Raw genomic sequence first — 26,875 nt, 5'->3', positions numbered from 1 at the left:
TTCAACAAGGCCAAGTGCAAGGTCCTGCATCTGGGCCAGGGCAATCCCAAGCACAAATACAGGCTGGGAGGAGAAGGGATTGAGAGTAGCCCTGAAGAGAAGGACCTGGGGGTGTTGCTTGATGAGAAGCTCAACACAAGCCAGTAATGTGGTGCCTGCAGCCCAGAAAGCCAACCATATCCTGGGCTGCATCAAAAGAAGCGTGGTCGGCAGGTCAAGGGAGGTGACTCTTCCCCTCTACTCTGCTCTCTTAAGAACCCACCTGGAGCCCTGCGCTCAGCTCTGGGGCCCCCAGGACATGCATACAGAACCATTAGAATAAGTCCAGAGGAGAGCCATGAGAATGATCGGAGGGCTGGAGCACCCCTCCTAGGAAGAGAAGCTGAGGTTGTTCAGCCTGGAGAAGTCTCCAGTGAGACCACAGCGGCCTTCCAGTACCTAAAGGGGGCCTACAGGAAAGCTGGGGAGGGACTCTTTGTCAGGGGGTGCAGTGATAGGACAAGGGGAAGTGGCTTTAAACTAAAAGAGGGGAGATTTAGATTAGGTATAAGGAAGAAATTCTTCACTCAGAGGGTGGTGAGGCACAGGAACAGATTGCCCAGAGCAGCTGTGGATGCCCCATCCCTGGAGGTGCTCAAGGCCAGGCTGGATGGGGCCTTGGGCAGCCTGGTCTGGTGGGAGGTGTCCCTGCCCATGGCAGGGGGTTGGAACTATATTATGCTTAAAGGTCCCTTCCAACCCAAACCGTTCTATAACTCTTTGAAAGCTTCCTTATTTCATCTCAATTCTAGGAGCTTGCTGTATCCATCACAGTAAATTTCAAAATAAATAAATAAATATATAAAAAGTTATACTGAACAAATAACAAGGTTCCTGACTAGATAACTACAGTGAATTAATTGATTTCCATGCAGTGACTTTTTTTTTCTACTTCAGAAGTAGTTCTATGTTACAGAAACTATTTTACTCACAGAACATGTATTTAAAATAATTAAACCCACAGGTTTCCAATGTGATAATGTAAAACTCAAAGTATTATTAAAAATACATCCATTCTTAGCCAAATATCTTTTTATTGCAGTCTATTGTTGAAATTTGTAATAAAAGTGTTAAGACAGTACGTTTACTGAATCAAGGGTTGTACAGGTGTGGAACCTTCAGACAGGACAGTAGAAGGGCCATAGAAGGCATGTGTTGACAGCACACAAATCAGCAGGTGATCCTGATCACAGCACACCTATATGCGGCTTCTCAGGACACTGTGGCAGGAAAACAAGTGGCAGCCTAGAATATGGTGCAGTTTACTCAACACTCAAAACAAAAACTCTAGCCACTAACAGACGAGAGCAGAAGACAAAGATAATCTGCAGCTTTAAGACACCCCAGGTAAGCAACAAAAGTACATTCAGTAAACCCTAACTCATGGTCCAAGAAAGAAAATACGAAAGATCTGATCTGTGAGGTACTCTGCAAAACACAACACAAAACACAGGCACAACAAAAGCCAACCTAGGAATGAAGGAGATGTTCCTCACCATCCCATAAATACTTCCGCTGCAAAACATACACTGTTGTTGAATGCTGGACGCAACACTTGGACGCATCTTATTGCATGATAGTATATAGGTATGAGGCTTTGAGTGAGGTTTTTGGAGGTTTTTGTTTTGTTTTGTTTTGTTTCCCAAACATAATCACTTTTCCCAATAAGGTCTTTCATTAACTTTTGAGGAACATTTACTGCAGTACTGCACACTTAGAGTGTCCAGTGTATTACTGAAAGATAAAGTGGAGATGCTTACCTAATGAGAGGTTCTGCAAATAACTTCAACTTCAGTCTCAGGTTCATTCAATTCAGAAACAAGCCCTCCTATCTTTTCAAAGCTAGCACTGAGAAAAATGTACTATAAATCTAAATGATCAGCTTGTAATATCGACTTGTCATGCCTCTATTCCACAGGCATTTATGTATCAATATACATTTTTCCTTCTATAAACATAAATCTCATGTTTATACATCAATAGTGATTTGATCAGCTGCGATCAATAGATCAAATCACAAGCCTTATACTTACAAGCTCTAGTCCACAGATAAATGAAGATTTTCAAGATCTAAAGACACTAAACTTGTTCCAAGCTCTGCAGTTTCAAGTACATGAGGTGAATTACAGAAGATACATACAAATCTACTGCAAACCCATTTGCCTATTCATTGATATCAACCAGGGTGAACAGGGTACTGGGCATTTCAATTTCAAAAGAGTTTCAAAAACCAGCCAAAGGCAGTACTAATCACAAAACTATTATTTCTTTGTGTCTGATAATGTACCTTCCAGCTCTTACTTGTTTATACCTGGATGTGCTCACTGAGAGGAGTATTGAAACTTCAGTATTAGATTAAGGGAACAGGATACAAATTCAGCTTTCGGATACACTCATCACTAATACACCTAATTCCTTTCACCTTTCAGTTCCCCCACTCCTGGCCTCATGGCTATTATTAAAAAAATAATAATAATAAAAAGAAGAAAAAAAATCGAGCTATAGTAGTAAAACAAGCCTGGCCTGTCCAAACTAGGATACCACGGGACAGTGACCTAAGGAAAAATGAAACTACTTGTCTACATAGCACCTCGGGTTTGGGGAAATATATTGTTCATACACAGATTGTCTTGTACGTGTAGGCAAAGAGTCAGCAGAGTCAAAGTGGAGAATCTTGGATATCTCCTGGGAAGAAGAGGTCCAATGCTCACAGGCATGAAACAAAGGGGCATGCAACTGCTCTTCACTCCCCTTCATATCCTTCCTCCTTGTGTAGAAATAACAATGACTTCCAAATGCAGGAAACAGTAAGAAAGCTCAGCATAATTATACCACATTAAGTACACAATTGTCACTGAAAATGGAAAATGAAAAATGTAAACATTTTGGTAACATTATGGTAAGCATGACAACACAGAACAAATTGCTCGTCCTAAAAGGAGTACTCTTAAAAGCACTCCATGTCAGGGCAGGCAGCACATAATACTACTTAAGTCAATGTCTCCATGTGTCCACACGATTGCAAGAGGTAAGATTCCTTACAAACAGCAAAAGCAAGCAACACCACCACCAGACTTACTGTGGGTCATTAAGAGAGGATCCTGTTGTGCAACTTCAAACCTCAATACTGAGAAAAAAGGTAACCTTATTAAAGCATACTATTAAGTTCTTGTTATCATTCAAGTTAGGCAAAGCAGGAAACAAATTGTCACATTGAGAAGGTTTTGTCTCTCCCTGTTGTAAACATATGAAAATTAGAAACCAGGACAAAATAGAGAAAAAAGCATTTCAAATCAGTGCTGAAGAAGTAAACAAAAGCCACACACACTGCCATCATGATTTCCTAACTCTCTTTCGAACATCTGGCCCAGATACCCCAAATCCTCATGACAGTCAGCAAAGGTTAACAAAAGAGCACAAATGCTGTGTTACCTCAACAGCTTGTCCCTACTGGGGAGGATAAGGGCAGGAAAGGAGTATGTTACATCACCCACAACTACAGCTACTCAAAACGTATTTTGAGAAGATAAAATAAAGCTGCACTCTATCCTGCCACCTGCCATTTGCTCCCGAAGTCACAAAGCAGTGCAGTATCTTTGGCAGATGGTGAAGCTGGTAACAGCTGCACTATCAGGACATTTCCAGTAGAGCCGGGGAAAGAGAAGAGAAATGGGGCAACTTGATCTGTTTTCCTCTCCTCACATAGAAATATTGCACCAAGCAATGGACTCCAGCTGGAAACCTCATTATGTAAGCAACACAAGTCAGGATATTAGAGGAAGTAGGTTACAGCCCATCTACTCAATAAAAACTTATTTTAAGAAAATTGTCAGTGAATATTGACCATGTCATCTTAGCACGTGGTTTCTTAGCAATAGTCACAAGAAATTCAGTCAATGCACACTGCATCATAACCACAGCATCAATAAAGGATGGACAACAGCAGAGTGTGCAATACCTGTCTTATTCTAATTAAATGTTCTTCCTCCAATAATTGTAAAATGTTGAGTAACATTTCAGAACAGCCTAACTTAAAAATTTTGCAACAAACATACTTAACTGGTATCTTCTGTGAGACAGAAATGGAAACCACAAGCTGAAGAACATGCACTGATTGCTGTAAAACTATAAACTGTTGACTTAAAAAACATGTTGCTCAAGAGGTATTTTAACACAGTATTTAATTCGTATTATGCCATAAACACTAAAAACCAATATATTTCAAGTATGAAGCAAATAATTCCCTTCCTCATGAGTACATCAGTTAATGGAGCAAAGAAATATAACCAGTAAGAATTTAGCTGCTATTTCAATTTCTACATTATAAAGAAAATGAGACGTTAACAACATTAGATGAGACTGACAAATTGGTGGTTTTCTTTCTTAAATGTCTAACAAAGCCCAGTGCCACTAACTGCATCATCTCGTCCCCTGGATCCTTACAGATCAGTATCTACGTTACGTCACTGAGCTGCTATCTTTATGACTCCACAGCATTCCCATAGCAAATGCTAGGAATCTTTTCCCATTCCCACAGCAATAACATTCCAAAACGATGTTGGTTTTTCCCCTCAGTCCCTCATCCAAGCTCTGATGCAAGCAATTGATGTTTGTGAATTATCAGAACATGACAAAAAGACCAAACACTTCACACAGCCACCTGCAAGGGGAATTGGGCTTTTCCTGAGCAGCTGACCGTATTTGTGCATGAGCAACAAGCACCCCAGTCCCATACTGCCCAAACTGAGACTGCTTTTATCCATATTTAAAATGATCAGTTTCAGCATGTCGGTAAATGGTGAATCCTACAAAGTCACACCATTTTTAAGCTCCAGGTTTGCCACATATTGGATTTACATTAGTTTAGGACTAAATCTGAAGCAATTCTCCTGAAACATAGAAGGAAGGTCAAAATATTGCCCATGGAAAAGTACATATTTAACTTGTTTTCTACAATGTTTCAGTACAGGTATATTAGATTCATGCACGCTTATACAGCCAAATTCACAGGCCACAAAAGCAATTACATGCAAGCAGCCATATGACCACCACTTGTAAGGAAATAAAATATCCATAGCTTCTATTTCCCAGGCAGCAATTATCATTTGCATTTCACTAATCCTTACATTTTATGGCCTTTGTCTTGAAAGACCTTCCTGGTTAGGTTCATGAAAATATGTCCAATACCAGCTGTATAAGAGACCTTCCACTAACAGCAAGAAATAAAATACAAAAAAAAGGAAATCTCAGTAAGAATAATTTAAAGCTCAGATATTACAGCTCAAAATGGCAGCATCTGAAATGAATGACAACCTAAAGTAAAGAATTCAATTTTCTGCTGCCTTCCTTGTATAAAAAAGTTACACATAGAAACATGGATTCAGGTTTCAAGTTAAACATAGTATTTGTATTCTGAAATGACCTAAAAGAAAAGTATTAATTGTAGATAGGATATAAACATGGATGCATCTTTTCTGACTCTGAATAACATTTCTGACTCTCAGCCTTTTTGAGTTACTTTTTGTTTGTTTGTTTGAGTTAAAGGTATCCTAGTCAATGGCTCCACAGACATATTTCTCATTTGAGGCCTGGTAAATGCATATAAACTATAAGTCTGTTACAGAAAGGGGCTATTTTAATGCTATTGTTTTCATGTTAAAGACATAAGAAAATGAAAAAAAAAAAACTGGACTGGAAACCCATTCAGTTTTTATGAGAAAAGCCATGCTACCCATTATGAGAAGATGTATTCATGGATTGCTTCTACAATTCATTTTGCTATATTTTAGACTATGTAATTGAGCACTGATAGTAAAAAAAAAAAAAGAGCCTCTGCATCTTCCCTACTAAATTTCCCTTGACATCACACTAATAAACTACAATACACCCAAGAAAAACAATATGATTTTCTATACAGACAAAATGTTTGTTGTTCGGTATTTGTACTATGTTAGTAGCTCGTGGTGGCACTAACAAGGGTCAGTTTCCACTATTCTGTGGGCTGTAAAAACAATATATGAAAAAAGTTTATTATTCATCCTGCTAAAAGTACTTATCAGACAACATCTCTTAAGAAATTTTCAAATTCAAATATATACTATATATACTTTGAGTGAAACAGTGCCATGGTCAATTATTTCTTACTGCTGGACTGTGCTTATTTTGTTTCTTTAGGAAAGTTAATGAAACTCTACAAGTGAAATGCTGGATGAGAAGTTAAATCTGAAAGAAATAGCTGACCATCAGAACCCCTACCACCATTAGAGGATGTTAATGTACCTTACAGATGGGTGTGCACCAAGGGCCAAGGTAGCAGCTGAGGGACTCAATGACAAACATGAACTTCTGCTTTTCATTGGCAATATCAGAACTTGCTCTTCAAAAAAGCAAGAGTTTTGTTGAACAAAGGCAAAAAAATCCCCAACATTATTCCTGCCCTTTCTAAGTTAGCTTCTACCATAATCATGTGACATAGTTTCAGAAGTATGAGAAAGAATGCTTTTTCCACTTAAGCACACCCAGACAAGCAAGCATTTTCTGTTTTAGGACAAACACTCAGTAGGTATAAGTAGATGGTCTTCTGAACCAAAAACAAACAAAAAAACACACTTGTCAGTGAGGACAAGTTCAGATCATGTTGACTTTTGCATTAATCCTGCTACAGCAAGTTTCTGCATGCTTTTCTGTGTTCCCTCCCTAATAAAAGTCAGGCCTGCTAGGACAACAGCCAACATGCATTTAATTAGATAAATATTCAAAGCTATCAACCACCTGTTTCCAGCACTCCACACATTAACCTTTTCTGCTTAGTGCAGCTGGCTTGAAATGAAAAAAACAAAACACCTATTAACATAGTGTCATATAATATGTAAAACACTGATTTTTGTAAAGTTTATATAACCCATCTTGAAACTAGCTAGCAAGAGCTTTATTTTATTGAGCTATACCCTCTTAATACTCTAATATTCATCATATATATATAATATATAATTAAATAGATGCATGCGAAAGATGTTTGTGGCTTTATGGTCTTTTTGGTTGGTTGCTTGCTTTTCTGGCCCATTTCTTAATGATGCTCTCAACTGCGTATTCTGTCTTATTATTTTGATAATGGAGTGTTTAAAACAGCAATGTTCACTTGATGTAGAAAGTTTTATTTCAAACTTAGCCCAGCACTTGTCCCACGGGAAAGTAAAACATCAGCCTTGCTGGAATGCAAAATCCATTTTCAAAGGGAAACATTGAACTTGCTCTTCTTCAGCAGCTTGTTGAAAACATCCTATCTACTAGATACATACCCAAAAAAGCAAGAAAGAAAACAATGCCAAAGGCTTTTTAACCTCTCTTAACTGTTTTTCTGTATGCAAGCAAACTAAACCAGTGTGAGCTCTATCCTGATTCTGTCCCACATCACTTCCATGGACCTCAGCTAATATCATGTCCCCTTCCAAGGATGCTTTGATATTCGGCACAACTCTGAACTGCCTTAGTCTCTTACCTAGCTTTTAGTGATGGGGCAATTGATTTGGTAAGCCCTCATGAGAAAGAAAACAGAAATCCCATAACAGAACAGGGAGACGTGTCCAGGAGAAGAGGCTGTAAGAATCCCATCTGCACATCCCCAAATAAATTTCAGTTTAAAACGTTCAGGTGAAGTAGCCTATTACTAGCCATAGTCCGTTTTGATAAATCACGGATATTTCTCAGAAGAAACGAAATTACACTTAGCCTACTCTTTGAAATTATATGAAACAAGCTGCAATGTCTCACACTGCTTCAGTTTCCCATAGCCCTCCATTACCTCCCCACTACACAAACCACAAGCTCTTAAAGAATCATCAACGGCTCTATGCTTACACAAATTGAGTGGGAGCATTTCCCACCTGCAGCTACACTGAATTACAAATTGATAATATTCTAATTATATTCCACCACTTACTTTCCTCGCATTCATATGTGCAGAGGTGGATTTTACTTATTTCCACTCCATAACCCAAATAAGTTTGTTAAAGCTTTTATTCAGTAGCCTATTTTCTGAACCACAAACAGAATGCATTTTGATCAGTAAAGACAAACCAGAGGTCAAGCTGCTAATCTAAAGCATGAGTTTAACTGAGAGAGGAACTTTAATGTATTACAAATCCAGCATCAGTGTATTTAGAATAAGGCCATCATTGGTAAAGAGAAATCACTGGTTTCACACTACTAAAACAGCGAAATATTTTCAAAAACATTTTAACATGTTTTGTGTAAATGCCAGTTTTGTCAGGATAGCCACAGCTTTGCCCAAACTCCTCCTGTCCCTCAAAAAGCCACTTCTTGAAAGCCTTTGATGCAGTACCAAAACATAAACCTGAAATTTCTAGCCCCAAATGGTACCTCTGTCTTCTTGATCATTGAAATTATATACCTGGTCTATGAAAAGAGGCATCAGCTAGCACTACAAGATCAAGGAACTTCATGTACCAGAAGCAAGCGCATGGCAGAACAACAAGAAACACGGACAATACTTGATACCTACTTCTGCTATTTATATTTTTTTTAATCATTTTGATTGGGACGGATTCTTGAAATTATGCAATTCTATCAACTTTGGGAGAAGGGGCAGGAAAAAATGTTTTGTCTTCAAACTCAAGATAACAGCAGTTCAGTCTAAAGAGAATTTGATCCCTTTTACAGTGTTGTTCATTTTCCTAAAACAGCTTTCAGATAGTTACACGCGCATGCAAGTTCTTGTTCTGAGATACTGAAAAAAGAGAGTACAGCTGTGTCCCCATTTTGCCTGAGGAGGAGAGAACTGCAAGTGTTACTCCATAAACTACCCAGAGACCTGTACTTTCCAAATCAGAAGGCTGCCATGTTTACCCATATCACTGAAATTTAATAGCTTTGCATCTGTTTTCAAATAAAAGTGTATATCTTATGCATAACAAATTTAACTGATATTCAATGTCTGTAAGCAGTGCTTGTAACACACTAGTGCTCCAGGAGCTGCATAGCTAAGAACCTGTAACTACAGCTCAGTCCAAAAGTTCAAATACAGATATACGAACTCACGTAACAGGGCTGTATTCTCTTGTCCTGGTAATATTTTCTTCTTTAAAACAGCCATCAAATATCCATCAACCCCTCTAAGCCTCAAGGCTTAAAGAATATTAAAAGCTAATTAACTTCCTAAAGCAGTCAATGCTTAAGATGTAACGTCAAACGGAGGCCACAGCACTATCTAGACTCACAAAGCTCTTTACCTCACCAATAACATGGAATAATTAAAATAGCCCCAAATGTGTTCACGTGAAAGTCAAAGAGATTTCCGAAAGAGTGTTTGTTTTTTTACCTTGATAAACATTAAACAGAAGTGCACACAAGTTTATAACCCAGGTTTTTGAAAAGTTCCTCTGCAAAATGCTGTCATGTAACATACAATCACAAAGAGTCCACAATCCTTTTTTTTTTTTACTTTCTACGCATTATACAATGGGAAAACACTCAGTTCTATATACTCTGCTTTTTCTCTATGGCTTTCTAACATCATGTCAAGCAGTTTATTTCAGCTCTTTTATGGCAGAGATGGGTGCAAGAACATGCACTCAAATGTAGCAAAAGGCCTTCCACTAACGAACATCAGTAACATCACTGAATCCTTCACCTGTGGCTATGTCTTCCATCAGCCTAAGACAATAAAAGCATGAATGACAATATTCCATGTGTTTGGGGAAAATAAAGGAGAAAAAAAAAAAGTTCACGCACAAGTAGCTTTCCAAATACATTGTAACATATGGCTCCAGTCTCCTGTTGGTGCTGCTCATTTCTCATTTACTTGTTAACACCATTCCCCGTGTTATTCCCAGCATTGTGAGGGGGCTTCATTTTAAATCAGTTAGCATTTGAATGATGACAACCCATTTGGAAAACCTTAAATATACAGTAGTTGCTCCGACCGTAACTATACACGTTTCACAGAATTTATCCCCTGTCAAGAAACACCCTGCTTTGCCCATACAGTTGTAGCTTCTTCTCATCTTTCACATACAAACTCCAAGAAACACTTTTACAGTACGTTTTCCTTACATTTTAAAGATTCCAGATCATGATGTTTTAAATGAAAACTTCCAGTTCAGCAAAAGGTTTGTTCTAAGCATGTAAAACCCTCTGCTGCTAAGCAGGTGACCTTTTTATAGAAGGATGTCAAATTATTAAGACACGACTTTCTTTTAATGAGCCCATGTTGACTACACGTGATGATAGCTTTGCTCTTTAGGCACTTTCAACAGCATCCAGGATGATCTCCACAGGATAATCTCCACAGAGCAGCACTCCTAACTACAGTCCTTATAGCCATCCTGTTAACTCGAGCACTCACACACAACCACTCAAAGTCATGGCAACACACTATTTCTAAAAAATGTAATAAACAGCAAGGCAGTGGAAGTGAACATCTTATGTTAACAGGTTCTCTAAAATAACTAGCACTGAAATACTTGTGTTCCCTCTTCCAGAGGTACTTCACAGCTTAAATTTTACTGTATAAACAGTAATAACAAGTATAAATCACAGTCTACCTTTATGCTGGAAATTTATTAGTAGGCTTAAAGCTTCTTTAAAGAAAGTGGTAACACTATTTTAATTTGGTGAGGAATTCTACAGGTTTTGTTTGTTGTTTTTTTGTTGTTGTTGTTCTCAGAAGCAATAGTTTGATTTGCAGAAATGCATCATATAAACTGCATACTCAAATGTTAACTAAAGGACAAAAAGCCTTCTTCCAGGGTTATTTTCACCTGCAAGGACGACAAGCGGCAGAAAATCCTTCTTCTATCTAAGGACCCTCTGAGCCCAGCCACCACCCACTTTTCTACTTATCTGAACATCTATCTGCCAGATCATTACGTCCCAACTCGGACACAAGATTACTGCAGGAGATGGTGTTAATACCCTTCCTATAATTCAAATAATGACATCCACTGCTCTCCACTCATTCACAGATCTAGTCATTTTATCATACAAGGCAACCACATTGGTCAGGCGTGCTTTACCCTGGGTTGATCCATTCTGGCTGTTACTAACAACCTTATCCTCCATGTGACAGAAAAAAATGTATCTAGAGGATTTGCTCCATGATTTCTGTCCAGAAACAAAGGAAGACTGACTGTCCTGTACTTCCCTGGATTGTCCTTTTGGTGTTTTCTGAAGATGAGCAACATTCACTTTCCTCTGTCAGAGATCTCCCTTGATCTCCATGACTGACAGGCATCTAGCAAGAACATCAACCAGTCATCTCAAAACCCTCAGCTACAACCACTCCCGTCCAAATTAGGAGAAGAGATTAAATTGGATTCATGTAGAAGAATGGAAAAGCTGTTAAAATCTCTTTTGTGTGATACATGTCTTAAAAGACAAACAACATATAGTCTGTTTATTAACAAGCTTGTTTTCACTTCAAAATTCCTTGGTTGTAAATTGGTCCCTGTTCAATTGCAAGGTACCACTGTTTCTGGAAGAAAGAAAACTGCAGGTGTTCATTGAAACCTGCTGAAGTAATCATAGCTCGCAATGACACCGCAGCCCAGAAGATTAAGAAATACCACTTAAAAAAATACAAAAACAAAATACACTCCCCAAAAACAAAATACACTGTATCTGAGAAAAGCACATCTCTTAAAACACGATGGTAAACAGGCGTCCATCAATTTGACCTTCAGCTGTACTCGAACTGTTTCTTCTCCTACAAAGTACTCAGCTACTTTAAAATGCAAACAACAAACTCAAAAAGAAAATATGTATGTGCTCTGAAACCTGCTATAACCCAAGAACTTCTCTCCAGTCCTGTATTTCTGTGAAAAACTGAAAAGCGTAAAAACTAACCAGAATCACTTTCCTAATCTTTTAACCCTGCTTTTCCCAAGTACAGTTAAGAATACCTACGTGGCTTAAGAACACATAAGCCATTAGTGAAAATTTATGTTCCTAAATGAAAATGTGTATTAAGCAATAGCTATGAAAAAGACAATCTACAGATAACTGCACATTTAAGGTCAAAGTCCTGTTAAATAAGTACTTTGAGAAGTTCTGCAGCGTATAATGCTCCTTAGAGCAGAAAAGTGAATTCCTACACAGTGTTTATTCATAAATTTGAGAAAAGTAAAGCGAGGACAGAAGTGGAAGCAACACAATGCTATTTCAGTGCTAACAACCCTTACATTTCTGTCACAACTCAGAATAGGCTTGAATACACACTGTAGCGTGCCTTAAAGTGAATGCAGTAACATTTACGTATAACATTCTCTAGTGCATATTTATTAATCAGATATATTATATATGGTAACGAAGAAGGTTACAGTGGCCAAGCATACTGCCATAACATGAGACAAGCCATGAACACCTCAACTGCATAACTAGAACGTAATTCTCGAGTGGTGTGATTTCACCTCTTTCATTTAGACATGCCTCACATTCCTGTCCATGATGAAAACTCGGTAGGAAGAGTCCCTGAATGCACAGGTACTTATAGCAGTATTCAGAAAAGGATCCAACAAGGTGGAAGACGGCTAGTTAGAAACATACAATGGTTTCTCCGAATTTTCTGAGGCCATTAGGAGAGATCATTTTGCACAGCAGCTGTGCCCTGGGAGGACGCCCCTTCGAAGGAGGGCCATGCCACTGGCCGAGCGGGAGGCTCCAAGTACATTTTAACCCAGCAACCGGGCACCATTCCATGACCATCTGCACAGGTCAAGGGCACTCATCCTACCTGACCCTCAAGGCACTCGTCTGAGAGCAAACACTGCAGCTCCGCCTGCGAGGCCTGCACCGCCTGCCCCAGCGGCGGCCAATGCATCCAGCCAGACAGATCTGCTGAAGGTCAAGGCTGCAGCGTGGACCTCAGGCTGCAGGAAGTGCCCAGACCTTCCTCCTGGGGTCCAGACCTGCCTGCAAAAGGTGTGCCCAGCTGGAGGACCTCCTGCACCAGGTGACCGACCTGCAGTATTCTCTACAAGCCAAACTATTCTGCGAAAGCCCAAGGTTAGATACCTACGGTGTAGGCATTCACTTTAAAAATAGCTCAATGCAAAAATGCAATCTCAAATTGCCAGGCAGTACATATCAGATTGGTTCACATGAATCACTAAATTCAGGGGGGGAAAAATGTGCATGGCTATTATTGAAAATAGCATTTACCCAAAGCTGATACGGAAACCACCAGACATTTGTTATGCTTGGGACTTCCAGAAAATCTAATTTCTGCCCTAACTTGTTGTACAGAGGCCAGCTGAAAAACACAAGACCAAACACCAATAATCAAACATCCTATCTGGGATTGCAGCCATTCACAGATACTTAAGATTGCAACAAAGGACAAGGGTAGGGAGGTATTTTTTTTGTGGAAATGAACCACTTTAGCAAGAGTTTAATAGCACTAGAAAAAAAGCTGAGCAGAGGGATTCAACTCACCATGATCTTTCCAAAAGCTGCTAATATCCAGCTGCTGCTTTGCTAGGGCACAATAGGTATATCCATCACCAACAAAACAGAAGCCCTTGACACAACAAGAGCTTCTTTTTATTTCAGAACAGAAAGGTATTTCTAAAAGCCTACACAAAATATCCAAGAATAGTTACGTCTTTACAAGGACAGGTAGAACACACCTACAGTAAACACTAAATTAATCCAAATGAATTATTTTCTTTATAGAGTTTACTTTAATATCAATTTTAATGAAAATAAGATTTTCTTAAACTAATTTAACATGTAAGCCTCACGAAGTTCTCCAAATGGAACTGCAAACTCCTGGCCCTGGTGAGGAACAATGCCATGCACCATGACTGGCGGGTGCAACATGCTGGGAAGAGCTTTGCTGAAATGGACCTGGGGCTCCTGGTAAACACCAAGGTGACCGTGGCCAGCAATGTGTCCTTGCAGCTTATTAGGCCAACAACCTCCTGGGCTGCATCAGGCAGAGCATCTCCAGCAGGCTGAGGAGAGGGACGTGACCCTTGATCTTTGCTCTGTGAGACACAGCTGGAGCGCTGGGTCCAGTTCTGGGCTGAGTACAGGTGAGACAAGGACACACTACAATGGGTACAGTGGAGGGCCACAGAGGTGATCAAAGCTTTGCAGCATGCGACACGTCCCCATACTTGCCAATACTCAAAGCTTGGCTGCACACAGTTCTCAGCCACCTGCTTTGAGCAGGGATCTCCAGAGGCCCCTGGTAACCTCAACCTATCTGTGATTCTATGCTACAGGGAGAGAGGGAACAAGAGAAAGGATGTTGATTTTGTAGGTCTTAGCTAACACAATTGTATGTTAACCACAAGGACAGGACAACCCCAAAGATAAGAGAGTAAAAGACTGTATGCATAGATAATGGAACCTGTAAGAACTGGCTTGACTGCTGAAGTCTGTCAAAGACAGGAAAGGTCAGGAGTTTAGCAGCAAGGAAGACTTCTGGCCTTCATCAAAAGACCACCAGAGTATGCCGGATGACCACCCAAGGACTCCAGTATGCATGCAAATAGGGGTGGGAACCTACGTTAATGATTCTTCTGAGACCTGATGAATATGCAAGAGACTTATGGGAAATCAGATGAATATGTATTTATCCCACTAATATAAGCACACTGCCAGTAATCCTTGGTGCGTGTGTTAGGCAGAGCAATCCCCCACACACCCAGCACCCTAATAAAGAATACCTGCTTCATAACTTTGGTTATTGAGTTTTCACTGCTTCAACACTATGTATACTACTCTGTTACACTACAGGCATATACTAAGGAACATAATTTTATTTCTGTGTATACCACATGATAAGTAACTGCTTATAAACCACACAGGTAACATCATATATCCGTACTAGCTCACCTGCCCTTCTGTCACTCTGCTCCATGCTCTCACCTTTCCCTTCCAAGAAGCTTAGGTTCCTAACAACTACAAAGGAGTCATCTAAACAACAGATGAACTCCTCCTACCAAGGTAAAATCCTGCCTAAAACAGCTACTAGCAAGCTTTCCATCATAGGTGCTTTCATCCTGAGCCACAAGGTTGTACACGTTTGTAGATTCACTGAAGGCAGGACTGGGAATAAGGGACATTCGGTGATACTACAGAGTTCCTACAACAGAACTGAGCACTACCACACTGAATGCGGACTGTTTCCCTGGGGTGTTCCTCACCTCACCTCCCCCTTTCACTGATGTTTATAAATGATTTGGATGTAGGACTAGAAGGTGTTTTGAGCAAATTTGCCGACAACACCAAACTTGGAGGAGTTGTGGACTCAGATGAGGGTGGAAAGGCCTTGCAGAGAGATCTGGACGGATTGGAGATCTGGGCGATCACCAACCACATGAAGTTTAACAAAAGCAAGTGCCGGGTCCTGCACCTGGGACGGGGCAACCCTGGCTATACGTACAGACTGGGCAACGAGACGCTGGAGAGCAGCCCCGCAGAGAGGGATCTGGGGGTTGTGGCTGACAGCAAGTTGAATATGAGCCAGCAGTGTGCCCTGGCAGCCAGGAGGGCCAACCGTATCCTGGGATGCATCAAGCACGGCATTGCTAGTCGGTCGAGGGAAGTGATTGTCCTGCTCTACTCTGCGCTGGTGCGGCCTCACCTCAAGTACTGTGTGCAGTTCTGGGCACCACAGTACAAAAAGGACATTAAACTGTTGGAGAGTGTCCAGAGGAGGGTGACGAAGATGGTGAAGGGCCTAGAGGGGAAGACGTATGAGGAGTGGCTGAGGGCACTGGGCCTGTTCAGCCTGGAGAAGAGGAGGCTGAGGGGGGACCTCATCGTGGTCTACAACTTCCTCGCAAAGGGGAGTGGAGAGGCAGGTGGCCTATTCACTGTTATCACCAGTGACAGGACCCGCGGGAATGGTGTTAGGCTGAGGCGGGGGAAGTTTAGGCTGGACGTCAGGAAGAGGTTCTTCACTGAGAGGGTGGTTGCACACCGGAACAGGCTCCCCAGGGAAGTAGTCAGTGCACCGAGCCTGTCTGAATTTAAGAAGAGATTGGACTGTGCACTTAGTCACATGGTCTAAACTTTTGGGTAGACCTGTGCGGTACCAAGAGTTGGACTTGATGATCCTTATGGGTCCCTTCCAACTCGGAATATTCTATGATTCTATGTTAGTTTCTTCCTGTAGTCTTGCTTCTTTTTACTTATTCCAGAGATTCTATTTCTTTGTCTAGCTATTTGCTTTACGCAGTCATCTTAGTCTTCATAAATTGTGTGATAGAAATTACTTGCTTTAGTTTGTTCTCTTTATTTTCTTCTTTTCGTTGACTTAATCTTCATTTTTTGGAAGGATAGGTTTTTTAGTTTAGTTTTTTTTAAACTCCACCAACTGAACTTAATTATATGGGCAATTCTTTATAACTATTGACTTCCTTTGCCTTTAATCTTATTTTAAGATTAACCAACTGAGAATAAAATCTATAGAAGAAAAGCTCACAATTCCTATCCATAAACTACTGGTCTTTAGACAACTCTTTGTCTTCCATATCGCTACCCCAGCTCAGCAGCTTTAACTTCATTGATGCTGAAGAGATAAGGACCAGAACTATGCAAAAAGCCCCAAAATTATGCTGGCTTGCCTTGTATCTGCTCTATACACATCTGCACATCCAATGCACAGGTTTGGGAAGGCTGGGAGTGGTTTTGTTTGAAGAGAACCTCAGATCAAAAAAGGCTGAATCCACAGGGCTCCTTGGGCTGTAAGGCATCCTTTGATATGCAGCATTAGTGAGGGATCATGATCGGAGATGGCGTGAGCACACTACCACTTGTTTGAATCTGTAGGTTTTAAGGTTATATATGCAAGGAAAATTACATAGGAAAAACAGTTGCAGAGGGACAGAGAATAAACCAAACTGGAATATTTTTCTCACATTACAATGACATTCATAATGCTATGCCACGCTTTCAGGCTGAAAAATTTTTTTCATTTGAAAGAAAAATCTTACTATGCTGAATACTAATTTTTCTAATAAAAAAGATTTCCATAGCTACAAACACATATTATGATAGGACACAATGTCAATTAGCTTTGTATCATCCAAACTTCATACATTCGGTTTGCTGCCATTACAAATTAAGGTGTATTTGGGAAACATCATATTGGTTAGAGATATAAGCTTTCCTCATGTCATTGTAAAACCCAAATATAGTAAAAGTTGTCATGTTCTAAGATGGAACAGAAAAATTAAACATTGTCCAAACATGAAAGAGCACCCACATATGATTCTTATACCCGCATTTAATGAGAATTGTGAAGAATGGCCTGAAACAAAATAACAAAGTTGTCATTCTCCACCATTAGGAAAGGCTAGGATCTAAGAGTAGAAAATAAACAGTGCATGCTACAGGAAAGGAATGAATCTCAGCAAAGAGAAGAAATGAAGAATGACCACAGTATCAGTGTGTCAGAAAATAAAAGGAGTATATGGAGAAAAGCAAGGTAAAAGAGGAATAAACCCAGGCTACAAATTATATCACAAGCATTAATAGAGTGACAACAGAAACATGAAGTTCAAAAAAATATTTTTGGTCATTTGCTTTTAGTTAGACCCTCTTCTTAACCAACTCTATTCTGCTGGTTAAAGGACACACACCATACCACATCAATTCAGTTCTGGCATATGATTAGTAAAACAGAAAGATGGCCACAAGAAAAGAAAATATCTTGTCATCAGTTCTGTTGGCCAACACACTAACTGGAAGTGTTCTGGGAAGAGGGTTTTTGGTTGTTTTTTTTCTTTTTTGCAACAGACTGGAAAAAAAAAATGCTAGTCTTATTACAGAGTGCAATACTAGCAGTCAGGCAAAGAAGCCCCCTGAAGGGTGGAGGAAACTTTAACTGTGCCACCTACTGTGGGCACACTGTTCCAGGTTACAGCTCTAGGATGCTGTTAGTAATGTCAGCACTGCAAGCAGCTTCTCTCTCCTCTCTAACCTCCTGAGCATGCCGACTACTGAGCAAGAACTATGTTCTTGTAACCAAAATGGATTTCAAGAAACAGTCTATCACATTAAACAAACGACTGCATAAATATCCACACCTGCTTACTAAAGGTAAAAATTTACAAGTAACATACCACGACATTTATTTATACTGGACAACCACAGCTGTAAGCATACAGGTTGTCCAGTTACTTCCACCACACCTACACTAATGCAGAGGTCAGAGGCAGAAGGCACTACCATGTCATATTTTTCAACATCACTGAAATGCTAGGGAGAAATAAAACACATCCTTCAGAAGACAACTGTTAATTATAAGCAACTCAGTTCACCTTTTAAGAAAACGTATAATAAAACAGATTTAAGTACGTACCAGATAGCCTTTTAGTTAGAAGAGCCTGATTATGTAAAATTAGAGGAAGAAGAAAGTCTAGCAATTCGCTTTAAAAAAAAGAACTCTTCAAAAAAATATAATGCTTTCTTGAAAATCAATATAGAAGCCTTTAATAGATCAGCAGTTCTAAATAAGTGTGTTGATAATCATTTACAAGTTATCAAAGCTAATAAAAATTACACTGCACTTTACAAATCCATTCTAGAGAATTCACTAACTTAACATTCAAATTCAGCACACTTTTCTTTGCTCTAAAACACAAAATTACATCTCTACCAGAAACAGGAAGCCTTTAAAATTAAAATATACTATGATTTATTTATTTTTTTAGCAAGCAGATGTTTCAACTTACTTGATTGAGTTTCTGAAATGGTCTTCAGCTGGATTTTTTACTGTACAACTGTTCAGCAACCATAAATCTGCTTCAGCAGAGTCATCTAGAAGAAAGGATACAAATCTGTATCAAGAAATATCAAACTGTCAACTCCTACTTTATAGCATATAAAAAAGATCAAACTTAGCAGTTATCAATAAATTGATTATTCATAAAATGACTAACAATTACATTCTTAGAAAGGCTTTTTGCTTTGTTGGTTTTGCTTGTTTCTTTTTGTTCATTTGTTTTTAAATCAGAGCACTTCCATTAGCACTTATTTTTTTGCACAGAATGAACAGTTATCCCATTTATCAACTGAGATGTCAGTAGGTTGCACATCATGGGAAACAAACTAAGGAAAAGGGGTTGCTGCCAAAAAATGAATAATCCCTGGCCTATAAAAGGCAGAAAGATTATAAAACTGCAAAGGTGCTTTCTGAAAATCAAGTAAGTGGTTAACAAAAGCAGTAACAAAACAGAATAACTGCTTCCATTTATTGTGAATTATTAACAGACAAACCAGAATAAAGCATGAATCTCTACTAAAGCGAGAAGCCAAAGCAGTTATTCTGGAAAGAAATATGCCTATTTCTAGTTTAGATTATATCTTAATTATGGTGTAATTACAATTCAGCTATTTCCAGATAGAAGATATTCATGCATTGAACATCTGCCTCCACTCAGATAAGCATATAAACTCTTTCTAGAAGCAAGCCTTTTTGTATGTTCACAACTTACTGATATCTGAATACATTCACACAACTGAATCCCACAATTACCTGCAGAAGCACATACACGAACTCTAATCCTGTAAAAATATCCCTATCATACAGATTTACTGACATAGCTCGTAAAGTCAGAATTTCTCTTTTCAAAGAAAGGAATGAAGATAATCCATCTCAAAAACTCGAGTGCTCTAGCATTGATCAGAACAGTTTACATCAGTGTGGACAGGAAAACTTGTGCCACTCTTGCTACTGTTCGGCACATCCTAAGTATTGAAGTATTTTCAAATAACGTAAGCCAATGAATAAAGACATCATCACTTTTAGGTTGCTGTACTTGAACTGACATCCTGCCAGAGCAGAAGAAAGCCTGTAATGATTTAAGCATGTTTACATATGCCCTCGTCACAGACATATCGATATATGCATGAATATCCTTTCCCCCCACACACACAAATACTTATTAAATGATAAAAGAGAAAAATCCTTCCCTCTGTCTCCACCAGCATTGTCTCCAAAGAAATTACGCTTTTCAATTAACTATCAGTCACTTAACCTAGGAAGCAGTAAAATGAAATTAACCCATAAAATAGCAACTGAAAGGAATTCTTATGCTAAATGACAGAAACCATTAACTTGCATCAAACACTGGTCTCTTCTTAGACAGGCAAAGGCTACAAAGGAGTCAAATATAACATTCAGACCTCCAGCTATTTTAAGTGTAAAGCCAACATACCAGTATCTGACCCTATCTTTTGACAGGTTGGCGAAAGGACAAGTTCAATTTCAGTCTATACCAAGTCAAAAAAAAAAAAAAAAAAAAAAAGGAACAAACCAAAAAATCTCTCCCCCAACTCAGACAGCATGAAAACAATGTTTCTAGACTTATGAACTTACTATCACTGTTAGAAAGATAAATATCAGTTTAAAAAATTTGATTAGAAGTGATGTACAAAAAGCAAGGAAAAGTACAGTTTCAAAATCAGAAAGAGGGTGAACTGTTGACCAACTCAATTTCACCCATATGAAAACAAGCACTTTTAACACAAGGTTTTCTAGTAACACTGTCAAACCTTTGTATTTCTTATTATTTCCAGCAAGAAATATTTATAAATTCAGCTACACATCCATGATGCACTTACCTGACAATCACAGGTGGTACCATAGACCAAATGACCATGGATACCTTTAGCAGGCTAGAAAACAGTTCCAGCACTGTAAAACCATGTGATTTCAAGCTACAGAGCTGCCATTATTCAGAGGAGAGATGGTGTAATGCATGGAACACTAGTCCTGGACCTGCTTTTAGTTCTTCCCTGTACAATGGTCTTCATGTGTGGAGCCTATGTGGGATGGGAGGTGACAGCCTCGCTACCACAACACCTTTACCCTAAAGCGAGGATAAACAACCTTTCTTTGAAATGGTATTGGAAGAATACATTAAAGTTTAGGAAGACTTAACACACTAACCCAATAGGAACCATTTTACATGATGCTTTGCACTCCAGGCCACTGATATATATTAACTGCTGGGTCTGGATTCTAAGGGACAGCAACAGCAATGCCTGCACGCATCTCACACAAAGTCTCCCAAATTCATTCCAACCCATTCCTTCATGGGTTTCACCCTCTGCAGAACAGAAGGTGAAGAATAGTCTTCTGCGGAAAGGAATCTTCTGTGCAGTTCATGTAAAATGAAGTCTCAAACATCTACATACCTAAAAATCGTTTAAGAGAAACAGAAATGTAGCAGAGGCTTGCCCTCTCCTTAAACTAGTATTATTTAATCACATTTGGCTGTTCTGTTCCTGTCTTTATTTTTTAATCTTATTAATTCATTCTATTATACTGTTTTGTTTGTTTTGATTTATATACACACACGTGTACAATATTAAGTTACAAGATCTATCTACTAATCAAAGTTTGCATCAGTCCTTGAAAATGATAGCTAAATTTTCTTAGTTCTCTGCTGCACTGTTTGTGCACAAAAGAATTACATGCACTGGTGTAGATTTAACAGAACCTTTTGTATTTTCTCAAATTTCTATTTCAGCACTTTATTTACAAACAGTATTTCTGCATCAGGTCATAGGAAAATATGCTAGTTTACATTGCAGGGGCAACTTGTCAGTGATCACCTCTTGCTTTCGGAACTTTTGATGCACTTACGCTAAATGCAAGCAAGATTTTGATGGATATTCTGAACAAACAGAGCAAAACATCAGATCAGACATGGATGTATAAACAAGACATCCTGAGGCTTCATAAGCACTAAATATTAAACAACAGTGGGGTGGAGGGGTCTTCAGGAGCAGTGTTCTGACATGACTCACCATTAGGGTGCAGGTGATCGTGACAAAAAGCTCAGGCCTCTAACAACATACATACACAGGCAGGGTCAGAAAGACCTGAGGTTTCCCTGTACACTCCAAGGCAAATGATGTGAACTGTTTTAGGTCTGGATGGTAAACACCGCATGAATGTAGTGCTGTGCCTTCTAAAGCAGCCCGTGCAACATTCCTTGGAGGGCCCCCACCTGCCAACCTTTCCAGCTCCGCCACCCACCTCGTCAGATCACAGTGGAGCTGGGACTGATTCACTTGGCATCCTCCACTAGACAAATTGCAGTGTAGGAGAGGTTTGTGTTTGGGAATTCTCATAGCTCTTACTGAGGAGGACAACCTCATTTCCAGAAGGTTTCACTAGCAAGCCATACACACTGTGACAGAAAAAAATGAAGTAAGGACCATAAGAGGCACAGCGAACATTGGTTGTGGTAGTGAATATGTGATACAGGTGCACTTCTCTAGACTCTGCAAGACTTCTTTTCACTGACAGGATTTTCCTTCTTCACCTTCTTTTTTCTATATATTCAGTCTAATGATCCTGTTTAAATGACCATATTTTGCGGCTCACCGTTTTTTGATGAACTACCAAAACAGAATTTCTTGTATGTTAAGACACCTAAAATCAAGTTACATCACAAGTCAGCATTATATTAAATGCTCAGAAACACGACTCAAAACCATGGCCTTTTTGCTCTGTGACATCTTTTCCGTGAAAGAAAAGCTACACTGGAAATAAGCCACAGAGTCTATCATACTCTCTGCAAAACAACATAGACTACAAAGAAACCTAAAGGTCATGGAAACTTTTGAACACTCAGCTTAATTGGGAAGCTCTGGAAAACATGAATTGACTGCATTATGCAATACCAAGAGGGTAAAATGGCAAGAGTCTGAAACATCATTATACCTACAGAGGAAAACACTATTTGCAATTTTTTTTAAATAGCACTTTGGGGTTTGTTATCATTGTAGAAACTGTAAATCAGAAGAATTTAAGACAACAGTAATAATATTATCAGTTAAAAGTAATTTGGCTTGGTTTTGCCTTGGTGTTCTAACTTCTTCAGTTTTGTTTTGTTTTGTTTTTTTTCCAAAACTTTGTTTCCTTCCCATCCACCCACCCCCTCCCACCCCAAACCACATCTATTTAAAAATCAAAACACACACAGCGTGCTGAAGTAGAAGGAACATGGGCAGAGAAGCCCTAAAAGAACAGCCCTTCCTTACTTTCTTTCTTCAGCACATCACTCCTTTCTACATTGAAACCACTACTAAATCTGCTCAGTTCTGCTTGCTCAAAAAATGTGACAAGAAAAGTTTGCATGACATCCTTTTAAAACCTGTATATCAATCTGTGTAACCTCAATCTGACAAAAGGTATTTCTCTATAATTACAGAAAATTCTCCTGTGGCATTTTCTTCCACTTCTCCTTATCCTGGTCTTAATAAGTTCTTTGTGAGTTTAGCTCCTCACCTTCTTGAGTTTTCCCTTATTTCCAGTTCTCTTACACAACAAACATACCCCAAGCTTCTCTGTATTCATGTGCTATATTCTAGCCTCTGTTCCCACTCCTGAACCTGCCCACTAATGCTGTGTCCTGCGTGTTCTCAATTCCCAAACAGCTTTGCCCCCTTCCTTTGATCTCCTGCTGGGAATTTTACATCCTGGAGCAAGACCTAGTAATGCCCAAGTTTCATATTTGGAGCATGTACTCACAGTTGGACTCCATGTCAATCATCCCCCACCCAGATTAGGCACTGGTTAATTAATCATCTCTTGGGTCACTGGGCATCAAGGGACCTCAGAAAGTATTGGGAAAGAAGCTTTCTCATAAATATTAGCTCAGAATGCTGTGAGTCATCAGAAGGTACATCTTCCTCTAGGGACATGAAGTTTGGTTATTTGTTTCTAGACAATAGGCTTTGTCTGACACTGGAAAAACAGACAAGGTTGAGAAGAACATGAGAAAATATTTTTTCTTTCCAGACCTTTCCTAAGCACACAAAACATTTAGTTACCATGTTAGCTTTTAATATTTCTTAGCATTTATATAATCAACTATCAACTTTTATGTGTCCTACAGAAAAGGTTTTAAACTGGCCTCTTCCCTTTGTCTGTTCCCTCAATAGCAAGTAAAAAAAAAAAATTAAATTAAAGGCAAAGTTACCATGAACTTCCAGGTGGTGTGTTTGAAATTTCAGTAACATCACCAGTTCCTACCTGTGAAGGAACATTTACCTACATTTACCAATCCTACATAATACTCCATAATGCTCAGGCAAACACATGTTGAAAGTACCAGCTTTGCCGATTGCAAACGTCTTCCAAAACAGTCCCAGCAGTCCCTTACCAGCAGTACTATGACATAAACTGTAAAAGGGTCGTCCTGATTGCATTACAACTTCTGTTTTCTCATGAACAGAGTACCTCAGAAGTTCAGTTAGAAATTACTTCATCTACATTTAATGAGGAATACTACAACCTGGGTCACCCTACAAATACTTTATTTAGAGCTCCACATAGAAAGGCTTGCTGCTTATCAAATAAGGTAATAGACACACGTCTATTAAAAAATAATTCTGCCATCATGGCTTACTTTAATTTAATCTGAAAATAGGCAAAGTTGCTATTTTTATTCTCCACTAACATTTTGATTATTGAACAAATTGTGCAAGTAATCTTCTCTGTTTTCTTTCAGCTAGGACTTGAAAAATACACCGGCTGAACATTTGAACTAATGTTTTAATGTACATTAACAGCACAGACAATCTGTATTTCAGGATGTGCAAGTCAGCAGAACCCTTCAGGTCTGGCAGGTGTATTGAACACCCAGGACACAGCACAAAAGACAATGCAGGTGAAAGAACAAATTTTTACTCCAAACATCAACTAAAATAAACCTTACAGTCTTGTGGCTATCAGCACATCATCCTCTTTACACTGGCATTTTAAAGCGAGTAATCCATTCTCAAAACACCTTTCTTCCCTGTTCTAGGCACAGCGTAGGCTACAGCCTGGGTCCTAGATGTTCTTTAGAGTAAACCACCTTTTTCTCCCACTTTACTACTCAGTTATGCCAAACTTCCAGGCTAACCCTGCTACACTCCTGCTTGGAGCAAGCCAGGGTCTGCACTGCCCCACCTCACTCAGAGGGGCTTCAGCCCCTCCGTCCTTAGCGACACTCGAGCTGCAAAAGTCACACTTGCCAATGAAGTCATGAATGGAAGAATTAAGCATACTTTAAAGATTTACCCTGTAGTTGGATTCTGAGCATTGTTACATTAAACTTCCATTTCAAGTCCTCCTCCAATTTTCAACTGATTTTTCTGTCCATTTACCCAGCACAGACAACGGGATTTGATACATACTTTGTTTTTTTTATCTTCTCCCATGTATTGAATTCTCTATGCATTTTTCCACATTCTAAAACTAAGCTTTTTCCAACTTGATACGAGCTTCAGGCTACCTTCTTCTCATGGCCCTTCAGTGAAAATCAAAAAGTCAAAGGTGTCTCTACAAATGGTGTTATATGCCAAATGCAGAACAGAATGCCTGAATTTTAGCTAAATCCTTCAAAACAAAGACTTCACTGCTTTTCTCAAGATGGATCGCCCACTCCTTGAATAAAACAAGACCTTAAAACAAGAAGGAAGAAATCCCACAGCTAGTTAAGAGGTGAGTTGGCAGAGAGTCTAAACATAACCAGAGTCTGTTCAGCACAGTACAACACACCACAACACGAAGGCATCCAAATCACCCTGGGAGGCAGCAGGCATAGGTGCCGCAGTAGCACAGCACTCTGAGGTGGGCACCTTGGCTCTTGAGCACCCGTGTAATCTCCACACATTGCAAGAGCCAACTGCTGCTTTCATTTCACTGAAGACTCATGTTCAGTGTTAATATTTTAAATGTGAAAAGTACTAATGAGTGATTTATCAATCTCTCAGGGAGAGCCCCACTACATTAGAACAAGTTCAAGTAGCCCGCTTTCGCCAGACTACGTTACGGTGACATACAAATAACTCCAACAACTCATTCTGATGATTAATGAGGGTAGAATTTGTTTTGTAGACACAATTTGGAAAAATCCCAGCAACTCCTACTCCTCTAACTCTTAAGCCTACTTGATCTTCCAAAAATAGTATATGGAGTGTGCCCTTTTTTTTTTTTTTTTTCTCTTTGTACTCCCTACATACAACTTCATAAGTAAAACAAAGTTATTCAAATCAGCAAATACAGACTGATTGCTTCTGTCTTAGTCAGTAACAGTCTAACCATCAACAGCAACAAAAAAGGCAAATCTTGCACAATACCATGCAACTAAAGTTTCAAAACACACTGCAAACATTAACTGATTTACCTTCAACACCCGTATAGTTAACATGCACCCACCTCTACACCAGTTGCTCTTTATCTTACAAATGCAAAAAAGATGTCTGAGAGTTTCAGTAATTTCATCAAGCCTCACGGGATGTCTAGGCAACCAAACCAAGATTTTAGCCTGATTGTCCCTAATGTCAGGCCTGCTCCTTAAACACAAACCACATATGCACAACCTAGTTCAGTCTGTGTTATTTACAAGATCAGCGATATCCCATAGCTTTTGATAAGCTTTAAAGCATCCATGAAAACCAGCCCTTCAGAAATTCGGGTGGCATAGCAAATCAAAAGACAACACTGAACAGTAGATTAAATTCATTTTTTTCTGTGGGTCAAGGAAGGCTTAAAAAACCACAATAGTTCTACTAACTCCCTGTGAATGTTCAGACACAGCTCTTGCAGGTGTGTTTCCAACCATCTCAGGGTATATTAAAGCCCAAATGTGTTAAACACTTGTCTTCCTTAGCAGAAGGATGGGTGATGCATGATCTCCAGAAGAATCTCTGGTTTTAACAGGGCAAATGTTTTCTTATTGTCAGTGCAATACTTCAGAATAATACTTTATCCGAAGAAAGCTTGCTTAGTAAAAGCAGTTAAGGCAATTTTACTATATTTTACAGACCAGACTTTCTAAACAACTGGTAAAATGTA

The 26,875-nt window shown here is 39.2% G+C and overlaps 1 protein-coding gene across 2 annotated transcripts in view; it reads right to left on the bottom strand.

The window, feature by feature from the left end:
* Window positions 1-26,875, bottom strand: part of CDKAL1 (CDKAL1 threonylcarbamoyladenosine tRNA methylthiotransferase) — a 436,369-nt gene that overhangs the window by 343,101 nt on the left and 66,393 nt on the right. For both annotated transcript variants that reach the window (XM_083825860.1, XM_083825861.1), the window contains one exon: window positions 18,747-18,831. In XM_083825860.1, coding sequence (XP_083681986.1) covers window positions 18,747-18,831 — 85 coding nt within the window. The remainder of the gene's footprint in view (window positions 1-18,746; window positions 18,832-26,875) is intronic.

The sequence above is a fragment of the Anser anser genome (genome assembly GCF_964211835.1).
Source record: "Anser anser genome assembly, chromosome: 2".
NCBI lineage: Eukaryota > Metazoa > Chordata > Aves > Anseriformes > Anatidae > Anser > Anser anser.
This window is presented reverse-complemented; position numbering and strand designations above follow the sequence as displayed.